The following is a 12,331-nucleotide window of genomic DNA, read 5'->3' as shown; positions in this document are numbered from 1 at the left end:
CCACATTTATCCAGGATGTCTACTTTGCCATGCATTCATTCACAAATTAATAGTTGTTAATACTTTTGTTGTAGCATTTCAAGTTGGCATTTGTTTTTGCGTTTCTCAGAATTTTCCTTTGTCTTAGTTACGTTGTTCTGACGTTTGCTATACTGTGTACTATCTTCCCTTCACCATTATTAACACTTCCTTATAGTTAGCAATTTCACTCTCTCCTGTGCTCATATTTCTTTATGCTGAAGGCTACAGTATTTGTTTTTTCATCAGTAAGTTATTAATAAGTCTTCCTCCAGTCCTGACAATGAGTACTTTATAATAGTCTGGTTTCTTGAATTATTTGCACAGCATACAGTTACAACCTTGCCACAAATCTTGCCTGATTTTAAACCATGCAGGGTCCCTTCTGCTCAGATGAACACTTGTTGGTCTATGTGGGGAAATAGTTATGATAGATTGATAGAATGATTTAGAGAGATTTATAGCTTCCTGCTATGAGTCAGGACCAACTCGATGTCAGCGGTACAATTATTCTTAGTTTGTAGATGAGAAAAATGAAGGAAAAAGAAGTTAAATTTTTTATCCAAAGCCACGAAGCAAGGTGTAGACCTCAGTTCCGATACTGTGTCTGCCTCACTGGTAGAGGCTATACTCTTGGTCACATATCTGAAAATCCTAAAGTGGCTTCATGCTGGCCCAACAGCCTTCTGATGTGTGGCTTTATTCTCCTGAGCGGATCTCATTACTAAGAAGGAGTTATTCTGTGTAGAACAAAGTTTAATTTTGGAATCCGGCATGTTGTTCTGTCAAAACAATTCTGACTAATAGTGACCCCATGTGACAGAGTAGAGTCACCTACAGCATTTCTAAAGTTATATAATCTTTATAAGAGCAGATTGCTAAGTCTTTTCCTTGCTGGGTGGCTTTGAACTGCTGTCTTTTGAATCAGCACCTAAATCCAGCTTAGCTTCTAATAAATGTCAGCATATTATCATTCTGGTTTTGGGAGATGTCAACCTTCACCTTTGGGTGAGCTTAGAGAATTTTTGTGTCTACAAAGCTGAAAAGAAAACATGGACCTCTGGTGAACATCTCTCTCCAGAGGCCTGTCCTATTCTCCATATATATTCTCCTCTCCCATTCTTCATTCAATATGCTAGAATAGCCACATCTCTTGGGTCCTACATCATGTAACTGGTTGGACTGAAGAGTGTTTGTGTTGGTATATTTGACCATTGATAATTCTGTCTAATGTTGATCAACTTCTGAGATCAGCTGTGCTACAAAATGTAAACTATTGAGGCCAGACTCCCTCTTAAGGAGGAGAGAGTCTTTGCTCAGGAAAACATGGTGGTACGCTACTCCAGATGGAAGGAGATAGCCAGTGGGCACAGGTGATATCAGGAACCCAAGGCAGCAAAGAGGGATTTCCACACAGCATTGCCTGTGTCTAGAGCAGCAGGAGAGAGGGAACCCGAGAGGGAAGAGAGAAGCCAGGGGAAGGATTTGAGCTGTGTGAGCAGATGCCTGTTGGACTCTCAGAAACGATTTGAGTTGCAGCAGGTCACACCTCCCACAGTAGTAGCTCCCCATCCTCCACAGGAGAGTCTTCCATACTCATGTGTTGTGGGGCTATGTGGTTGTAGTAGAAATCATGGAAGGACACGTATAAGAAAGACTCTTAGAATCTATAGGAATCACAATCACTGCGGTTTCAAAAGTCTAGGTCTCAAAGTGACTAGGAGGTTGGAGCTGGTGTCTGGGTTAAATGTACTGTTAATACTGTCTTTACAGACTCTACCATTTGTTACTAATCTAGATCTTCTTTAAACACAGACAGAGGATTGGAGAGCTTGATGAAGAGGAGAGGTGAGGTGAATAAGGATATAGTAGATATAAAAGACCAGGGAAATGGGATAAGAGATTTGAGGATAGGGAAGTGACCCATTCCTAAGAATCCTGACTCATCCAAAAGAATCCTTGTTCATCAAAAGTGCCTTTACTTAGAGCTAACTCATTAAAGAATCCAGGAATGCATGCTGCCTATTACTTGGTGTTAGATCAAAACAGATGGAGAAATATTGCTGCTTTATTGTTACATTAAGGTGTCCTTGGACTTTTTAGACCTAAATAAGAGCTAAACAGGGAGCTATGGTGGTCTAGTGGCAAAAAAGCTGTCCCAGGAAAAAAGATGGGCAGTCTCCTCCTGTGCAATTTCCTATAACTGAAAATCCACTGGAGAGTTGGCTATGGATCGATTTTGACTCAATGGCACACAGCAATAGCAGCAAATAAGAGCATGGGGGTTTGGGAGGGAAGGGTGCAGTAGGGCTATAAGCTATTCACTCAGTGCCATACCTACAAACAGATGTCCTGAGTCAGAATCCTCTGTGACTTTCAGGAAAATCTGTCAAAAAAAAAAAGTGGAAAAGAGGGAATTTGGTTTGGACATTTTCACTCAGAACAACCCAAGATCAGTTTTTTGTGCTTCATTGTGGTAAGAAAATACATGACTCTACCTAAAATATATTAAAACAAAGAAACAAACAACAAAAAGTTCATTTTATCTCATGATGACTTTCTAGGACCAAGTGACCAGAATTGTCCCACATGGTCTGCAAGGCTGTCACTTTTTATTTATTTATTTATTTTTCATTTCAATGAACATCTACAGAGATTTTGGAATTCCATTCATTCATTGTTGCACCCTTCTCTCCACCCACCCCACCTCTCCCCCTCCCCCCCTTTGCTCCTCTCCTTGAAAAGCAGAAAGGGCTGTCACTCTTTACAGAAGCAGACCACCACATCTTTCTCCTTCACAGCAGCTGATAGGCTCCACCCACCACCTTTTCAGTTAGCAAAGCACCAAATCTGTGCTCTAACAGGGCTTCTTTTATCTAAAAAAATAGTCTTGAAGAAATAAAAAAAAAAATGGTATGTATAAGGTGGGCACAATTATATAAACTACGTATATGTATGAACAAAGACAGAAAGAAGGCCAAAAAGGAAGACAGCTGCTATACTTGGGGAGGGAAATTAGGGCTCTTACAAAGCTTCATCTCTTACGAAGCTTTATCTCTTATTCTTACAAAGAATCATCTCTTATGGCACCTGAGCAAAACCAAGTGGAGTTTGGGCCTTACCTCTTCCAGGGGAGTGTCTGAAATTCCGAAACTGCTGAGGCCCAGCTCAACCAATGTCTCCTCCAGTTCCCTAAAAAGGCTGGCATATGCTCTCTGCTTGAAATTCTTATTGGGAAGAAGGAAGATAAGCTCCTGACCAATGCATTCCACCAGCTTTGCCTCCGGAACATGGTGGTGAACTGTTTTGATCAACTCATTCACATCCCCTAGGAAAAGAAAGACAGACGATGCCAACTCTCCTTTCCAGAGCCTGACTGTTCTCTAGATGGGTGATTAGGTGGGTTGCTTGTTTTTTTCCACATCCCATTTGGGGAGGGGGCACTGGGACACCTATTAGTGACACTTTTGGAGGCCTGCCAGTCCCTGCAATGGGCCCTGAGAGGCAGATGGACATGGAAGCAAAAGTGCTCCCACCAACTGTATGTGCAGCCCCGGGGCACAACATCCCCGTGCCAGCTTCCTCCTCTTGCAGTCATTTGTTCTGCTCTTTGCAAACTCTTTCACAATGAGCAGGTTATACCCTAGCCTCCTGAAGTATGAAAATAATCATCGTTATTGTTATTGATTGCCATCAAGTTGAGCACAAATCATAGGGACCCTATGAACAAAAGTTCTGAAGCCTTTCTATAACTACCGTCATTTATGAAAATTCATACAGTTTTCAGAGGCATGTTGCAGCTGCTCCATGGGAGAGGAATGGGCAATTTCCTCATGTGAGATTAACTACCTCTGAAAACCTGCAGAACGTTCAGCCATGGATCGGTTCTGACTCTACAATACACAACAACAAAACTCTGTATTTGGAAAAGACAACCAGAACAACTAAAATCATAGTTATTTGATAGTTATTTATGAAGTTTGCATGAATTTATACACATAAAGCATCTAGAGTGGTGCCTCACACATAAATGAGTGTTGGTGTAGTTGTTAGTTGCAGCTGCATCAATTCGAATTCACAGCACCCAGGTGCGGAGAAGACAGCTGCTCCTTGAGGTCTTCAAGGCTATGACCTTTTGGAAGTAGATCAAGAGGTCCATATCCTGAGGAGCCGTTGTTGTTGTTAGGTGCTGTCGAGTTGTGTACAACTCATAGTGACCCTATGAACAGCGGATCTTAATCCCATCCCACCCTGTGCCATCCTCACACTTCCTGACACACTAGAGCCCATTGCAGCAGTCACCATGTCAATACATTTGGTTGAGGGTCTTTCTCTCATTTGTCGACCCTTCCCAGCATCATGTTCTTTTCCAAGGAATAGCCTCTCCTAGTACCATGCCCAAAGAACGTGAGGCAAAGCCTCATCATCCTTGCCTCCAAAGAACACTGCAGCAGCGCCCTCTTTAAGATATATTTCTTTTACTGCAGTCAGCAGCTGCGGGGAGCTGCCCTTGCTGCCACACGGGCTGGGGCAACACTTCTCCAGCCCCGCGGGGCCCGGAGCCGTGGCTAGACCTCAGTCGCCTCCTCCCCGGCACCAATGAGCCGCACTCTTCAGGTTTGCGCGGCGAGTCCTTCGGACCAGAGCCTTCCCCATGTTTCCATCGCCGACTCATTGCCTAAGACCCTTTCCACTAGCCGTTCTTCTTTCATATTTTGCAACACGAGGGAAACAGCAACAAGGCTAGGAACGGCATATCACCTAAGATATATTTCTTTATGGGCAGGTTCCAAATGTCAACATTTGGTTAGAAGTGCAGGACTTAACCATTTGCATCAGACCAGCTACTGTTGTTATTATGAATATCATCTAGGTAAGAAAGCGCTCAACGTTCCTTCCCCCTACCTTTTAAAAAATGTTATATTGGTTTGCATATGAAATTTGCATATACTGTGTTTCATTCATGTACATTGTATTTCACACATTTCTTAATTTATATTGTGTTTCATATCATCATTCTCATACATTCTATTTTATAAAATCAATCACCATGTCTCTATGCCTACTATTACCTCATCCTTTTAGGTCTCCATTAGACCTTTCCTAACTACCCCACCCCCTCCCTTCACCCATCAAACTCTGTCATTCCAGATTCCCCTCCCTTCCCACACTCTGCCTTCTCTACCCCCTCCACTTCCTCTTTTGGACTTTTACACACATCTTACTAGTTATTCTCCTATTTTTAGAATAATGATCTTATGCAACATTTTTGTTGTTCATTCTCATTTACCATAAGCTTGAAGGCCATATCTAAGTTTATCTTAATTTTCATGGTCTGACCCAAGCAATAAGGAAGTTTGCCCAAGATACACACCTTGAATGGTGGCCAAGTCGGTGTAAGAACTCCTTTCCCTAAATCCTATATCCATAGTTGATCCAACTTTTTAGAGAGCTGAGCCATTTTCTTTTAGATCAAAGTTAACTTCTTCAGACAAAACAAAATATTCAGGTCCCATGAAATTCAGAAGAGTGTAAAAGAGTTGTAGAGAGAGGCCAGAGGGATGGAGTGTGGGGAGTATAGCAGGGAGTGTCACTATTGTTGTTTTTCTGTAACACTGAGCCAGAACTGACTCATAGCTGACTCTCCAGCAGGTTTTCAGAGGTAGTAAATTGCACGGGAGGAGACTGCCCAACTTTCTCCCTTGGAGCAGCTAGTGGATTCGAACTACTTGCCTTTGAGTTAGCAGTGCAACTCCCTACTACTAAGCCAGAATTCCTTAGCAGTGAGGGAAGATGTGCCAAGTGTTAAGTACTTACTGATGTCCTCCTAACTCTAGAAAGAACTTCTCTACATAAGCACGGGTTACTTTAAAATGAAAAGTTTTCATTAACATTTCTAAATAATTTAACTTCTAATTAGAAAAACAAAACACATATATTTGAGTAACTAGTTTGCTAGCATATTCTCTTGAGAGGCAGGTCAAAGGGAAGGAAAAGGGTGTATGGGAACTCATACTCTTCCTCAAGTTGTTGTCTTAGAGAGTTATGTGGAGAGTTAGTGGAGTTTTTGTTTGTTTTAAAAATGACCTCTTGCATGGCTTTCAACCTACATCCTCTGTTTAGGTGGATTGGAAGGCTTGTTTTATGTCAAGGCAAACTGGACTCAATTGTCTTTAGCTCTGGGATGACTTCATGCAGCGGCTGAAGGGATCTTTACGTGAGGAAGCAGCTCTGCCCTGATCACTCTCCAGGGGTCAAGTTCATTGTTCTCAGAGGAAGGAAATTGAACCTGAAACTGCTGGATTCCCAGGAATTGTGTCTTAGACAAGTGTGTCAGCCTTTCCAGAAGTAGACCGTTAGGTCAGCAGGGCTCTGGGCGTTTGAGGGGAGGTCCTGACTGTGTGGGTGGTACGTGGGTGTATGAGCCTTCCAAGGAGCTGACTGGGGATTAAAATGCTCTTCCCTCCATTATCTGAGACCACAACTATTTACACAGCTTCTATTTGTATAGAGCAGAGATGTTCAGCATTCCTATTCTATACAAAGAAATGAAACCTTTATTTAGAAATAAAGCCAGATTTTTAAAAAACCAACACAGTAGCTCATGATGAAAATGTCTGGAACTAGATGGTGGTGATAGTTATGCAATGTAATTAACGACCCTGAACTGCACACTTTAAAATGGCAAACTTTGTATTATATATATTTTAACAATAAAGTAAGGGAAAGACAAATCCTCCTGACCAAGCAGGCCCTGCCTCTTACTTGATTTTGGTGGACCACAATCATTAAACATATTGACATTCTTTATTTATTTATTTATTTATTTTTTTTAATTTTTGTGTGCATGTACCGTCAAATCAGATCTGACTGGTACAGGAGGAGATTGTCCCTCCTTCCCTGGCAGAGCATCTGGTGGATTCGAACCGCGCAGCTCTGGGATTGTAGTTGCAGCTCCTTGCCACTAGGCCACCAGAGCTCCCCTAACATATTGACAGTCTTTTTCTTTTTTTTTTAAATAAAATGCAAACCACAAATGTCAATTATTTTACTGATAGTCTTCCTAGCACAAACATTTAGAAAGTAGGGAAAGAAAAAGGAAAAAAATTAAGAAGAGAGCCTCAGTAGAGAAGTCTGGAAAATGACACAGGAATGTGACCCTAGAAGATGTTTTCATACTGACTACCGTCCTGTCAGTGCAAAGAGCAGGTGGGAGAACAAATATTGACAGTACAATTTCTAGGACTTTCTCAAATTTTAAGCATCAGACATAAATATTGTTTCATTTTCTTGTTTTACTCAGACTTCTGCTAGTACATTTCTCAGATTTTAAAAAACTGTTTTAAGTAGGGACCTGTTTATTTTTTTGTTGTTTTGTTTTTGTGTTTTCATTGATAAGCAGCTATGATACCCCTTCATTAGCCTGGATCACCATTTAAGTTTAGCATCACTTCTACTCAGACATAGAGTTCTGGTGGCTTAGCATACAGCATGTTGTGCTGATAACCAAAAGTTGAGACTCCACCAATGGCCTGTGGAAGAAAGATGGCCACCTCAGAAACCAGAGGGTGGGGTCACTGTGAGTCAGAGTCAAGGGCAGTGGGCCCAGGTTTTGGTACTGCATTTGCAAAGACATGGGAGGAAATACGTCTTAGACATGTGCATCAGCCTTTCTAGAGCACAACAGGGCACCCCGTGACAGACGCAGGGGGACATCAGTCAAGAATGAAAGATCCCTGAGCTCAGATACTGTACTTTTCTCAGCCCCTCTGTGGAAACTCCATGGAAGTGGAGGCAACTATTAGGCAATTGAATGCACCTCAATCTGAAGGAGACTCTATGGGAAGCTGAAGGGAGAGTTGAGTGTAGCACAGCATGTGAGGTATCACAGACTTGCCATTCAAGCAATGCAATCTCTTGCACTAAGCTCCTTTGTGAAGTTCACTGAAGATTGTGTGGCCCTGCGCCTCCACCAGAGGGCACTTTTAGGAGACTTTCTCTCTAGGAATGGAGAGGCTTGATAGGGGCTGGGTACAGAGTGAACACAGACTGGATTCTTTATTAAAGAGAGAGAGTTTGTGAGCCATGACTTTTAAAATCCCTTTGGCAATGAAGGAGAGAAATTTCAAAGGAAAAGCTGAGCAACTGCATGATGTTGAACTTCAGAAGTACACAAAGTACCTTCTTTGCTCTCATTAAAGCATCACAATAGAACTGACACGATAATACTGAGAGCTAAATGAGCCTGGCCTGTCCCAGCTCTTACCGTCCAAGACTTGTTCTGGAGTTAGCTCATCAGCATGGACTGGACACTTGATGGTGGAACCCGTGACCTTGCAGCAGCAGGTTTCCTACAACAGAGGGACAGGGTGACTGGGCAAGAAAGCTCATTTCAGAGAGCATCTCCCTGGCACTGCCAAGCTTCGTTTCTCACAGCCAAGTGTATGCAACCTGGTTTTGTCCTTCTCAGTTTTAATTTCTTAATTCAGCAGAGTAGTTGGAGGGTATGGCCATTTGATTTTATCCTAGACAGTGAGTGAGTCAGGGACAGAGATGCAACACCTCAAAGATCTCACTGGTGTGTCATTAGTCATATGCTGGGTGTAGGTCTGCCAGGAGCCGAGTTCTGCTGCTCCTCACAGAGGGTGCACGCTGGGATGTTGTGGAAATCTCCCCAGAAGGCAAAACCCAGGAGCAGCCATCCCTTCACACTCAAGAGGCCAGAAGCATAAATCATACTCTGATACAACAATGGTGACACTCCGAGTAATGCCTTTCCTCCAGGAGCCCGGAGCACATTCATAACATTATCTCATCTCTCTCCACCACATTCCTGAGAAGCAGAGGCAGAGATGATGAGTTTCACTTTCCCTTTGGGAAAACTTACGAGGAATTAAAATAATTTGCCTAGGATCATAGGTGGGCTGCCTTGAGGCCAAGAGCTGTACCTGGTCCCTGCTCAGGTGGTTCCTGCTGATAGCTGGGTTATGGGTTTTTGTGTGTGTTTTTTAAAAAAGATCTTTATCATTTTCGATTGTAGTTCATAACAAGGTCTTAACTTTCTTTGCTAATGAAACTCAGTTTTATTTCACTCATTTACTGCCCTTGAGCTGGAAATGACTCATTTTTAACCCTTCAGGAAGTTTTGAAGACTGTAAATCACAGGGAAGGAGATTCCTCATCTTTCTTCTGTGGAGTCAGTTTAAATCATCAGAGAGATGTGGGCTCCCTATGGACTATGTCACCAGAGTTCCTTCAGTTTTATTTAGGGAATATAATTGTTGGGACCCTGGGAGAAGGATGGACAATCTCCTCCTGTGTGATTAACTGGCTCTGACAATCCACTGGAGGGTCAGCTAGTGGTCGGTTCTGACTCTATAGTAAATAACAATAACAATTGTTGGGATGGAGGAGGGGATAAGGAAGACTAAACAAGTACTTGTCATAAAAGATCACAGTTTCTCAGAAGAGAAGCTTCTTCACTTGAATCTGTGTTGTATCAAACTGAGCATGTCATGTGGGGTAACCAGTTGCCGTGAATCTGTTCTAACTCACGACGTCCTCAGTGTGTCAGAGTCGACGCGTGCTCCTGAGGGTCTTCAGTGGCTGAGTTTTCACCAGACCTTTCTTCTCAAGCACGTCTCGGGTAGACTCAACCCTCCAACATTTTGGTTATTGACTGAGCATTTTGACTATATTTGTTCTACTAAAGTGCAGTCATCTCAGGCCATTTCAGATTAGTTATATCAAGGGGTTGATTAAACATTGTAATGAATTAATTACATTGGCCAAGGGCAATTAATATTATAAAACAAAATGGCAATGAATGGCTGTACGAAAAAATAAAAAAAAACAAATTAAGATTTGCAAACCCTCACTCAAATGAAAAATGGAATTGTTCTTTCATGTTATTAGGCTAAGCACTTTTATGAGAAGGTTCAGAATGTCATTTACCAAAATCTCCTGCTAAGGAGTCCATTCTAACAAGGAGTCTGATTTGGGCCAACATGCTCGAAATAGCATTTAGAATAATTCCCAAGTTCCATCTGGGCCCAGGTGAGCTCTTTCCAGGACAGACATGTACCTCACAGTTCGTTGTCTGGCTCTGGATGTTTTTCATCTTGCGCACCAAGGTGAGGTAGAAGCCCGTGCCAAAGCAGTTCTTCAGGAAGAGTGGGGTGCCTGAGCAGTAGAGTTTCCCCTGGGAAATGATGGCTATGCGATCCCCGAGGAGGTCTGCCTCGTCCATGTGGTGTGTAGACATAATGATGGTCCTGCCTGCAAGAGGAGGGGCCAGAGTGTTAGCCAGGAGGCCGGGGCTGTGGTGGTGGAGGATGGGCACTGCAGACAGCAATCTCCTGATGACACACTCACACAAACCTCACTCATATGCTCACTCATTGCTGTTGAGTCCCAGCTCACTCCTATAGCTGACCCTTCAGTGGGTTTCCGGAGGCTGAAAACTGCACAAGAGAAAATTTCCCATATTTGTCCTCCATAGCAGCTGATGTATCCAAACCATTTGCTATTTGCTTGAGAATGCAACTCCTCACTAAGAGGCCATTAGAACTCTCTTCACATAAACTTGGACTTAAATAAAATCAAAGGCACTAATGATGTAGCAAATTCTAGGACAGTTGAGTAACAATGAAAATTGCCAAGCAGTTGTATGATACTTGACATACTAAAAAGCACTGTCACAAATAGGACCCCTGGTGGCATTGTATGTATCATATCAGGCTTCTATATTAAGGTTAGTGGTTGGAATCCACAGCTGCTCTGTGGAAGAAAGATGTGTAGTCACATCTCCAAAAATGTACAACATCAGAAACCTGAGAGAGGAAGGTGAGACTCTGTGCCAAGAGTGAACACTCTCCATTGCTTGTGGAGAGATGAGGCTATAGGTCCCCCTATCTGGGGATCCATGCTTCCATGGCTGTGGGTCCATCTCAGGGGCCAAACAGGACAAAATACTTCAGTATACAGAACTTCAAGCAGAGGTAAGAATTTTTTTAGCTTTCTGTGAGAGACGCTGACTTGAGAGCCTCTGCATACAAGCTGCCTAAGCTGGTAGTCCTGATCTCCTGCCACAGCAGAGACAAAGGAAGACACTAAGCTGCAAGAGAAAAGGTGAGGAAGGTGAGGGTTGGTACTGAGAGTGAGACCTCTCCATTGCTTGTAGGGAGCCTTGATCTCTAATCTTATGCCACTCCAAAGACAAAGGAAGACATTAAGCTCCATGAAAAAGGGTGCATGAGGAACTTCTTGAGTAGAGCACCTGGTCTCACACCACCCAGCCACTTGATGCATGAAGGAGGCCTGTAGAGTTGGTGTCAGGGGACTATATCAAGGTGAGATTCCTACAGGACTTTCATGCAGAACAGAGAGAACATCAAAGACTTTGGGAAAGGCAAATTTTCCCAGAAAAGACTTACAGCAGAGTGAATAGCTCAACCCACACACTGAACATTTTAACTTGGAAAGTAATTAGTAACATTATAATGACAAAACTCACTAATAACATTCACAGACAAAACAGAAATGATCTAAAACGTATCAAGAAAAAAATTCCCAAAATGACAAGAAAGCAGTAGGCAGCTTCAAACACTGTAAAGAAAAAATAATTAAGCATTTTCCAAAAGAAGCAGAAGATAATAAGGACTTCCTGAATACGCTAGAGTCAAGGAGGCAGATAAGCAAGAAGACAATGGGATGGCATACACACAAAGTTGAAAAAAACAATTGCCAACTAATGATCCTGTACTCAGCAAAGCTCTCCATCAAATATCAAGGAGAAATGACATCCTTTGTAGAAAAGAAAGAACTTAAGGAATTTGTGAAAATAAGACCAAATCTACAAGAATTTTAAGGGAAGTCCATACACAGAGACAGCAAAGGAAAGTGGATGGACCATAGTAAGAAGAAATAACAAAACAAAATAACAACAACAAAAAGAAACAGCAAAGTGGCAATAATAAAAACTAACCTTTCAATAATCATACTTAGTGTGAATGGACTAAATGCTCCAATTAAGAAGAAAAGAGTAGCAGAATGGATTTTTTTTAAGGCCCATAAATATAATGTCTACAACAGACACATTTAATACATAAAGAGAAAGATAGACTCAAAATCAAAGGCTGCAGGGAAAAATATACCAAACAAATGACATCCACAAAAAAGCCAGAGGGGTAATACTAATCTCTGATAAAACAGACTTTTCAGAATGAAAATCACCATAAAAGATAAAGAAGGGCATTGTTGTTGTTGTTGTTATGTGCCATCGAGTCGTTTGCGACTCATAGTGACCCTATGC

General features: G+C 42.2%; 1 protein-coding gene across 1 annotated transcript in view; it reads right to left on the bottom strand.

Moving 5' to 3' along the window:
* The window catches only part of ABCA4 (ATP-binding cassette, sub-family A (ABC1), member 4), a 246,946-nt gene that overhangs the window by 69,480 nt on the left and 165,135 nt on the right, over positions 1-12,331 (bottom strand). Inside the window, exons 23-26 of the mRNA XM_006882479.1 lie at positions 10,103-10,296; positions 8,285-8,369; positions 3,141-3,346; positions 2,356-2,404 (exon numbers count right to left, since the gene is read on the bottom strand). Coding sequence (XP_006882541.1) covers positions 2,356-2,404; positions 3,141-3,346; positions 8,285-8,369; positions 10,103-10,296 — 534 coding nt within the window. The remainder of the gene's footprint in view (positions 1-2,355; positions 2,405-3,140; positions 3,347-8,284; positions 8,370-10,102; positions 10,297-12,331) is intronic.

Source organism: Elephantulus edwardii, unplaced genomic scaffold, assembly GCF_000299155.1.
Source record: "Elephantulus edwardii isolate Elephantulus edwardi_28Jun2011 unplaced genomic scaffold, EleEdw1.0 scaffold00020, whole genome shotgun sequence".
In the NCBI taxonomy this organism is placed as follows: Eukaryota; Metazoa; Chordata; class Mammalia; order Macroscelidea; family Macroscelididae; genus Elephantulus; species Elephantulus edwardii.
The sequence above is the reverse complement of the archived record's forward strand: the minus strand, read 5'-3'. Positions and strand labels throughout refer to the sequence as shown.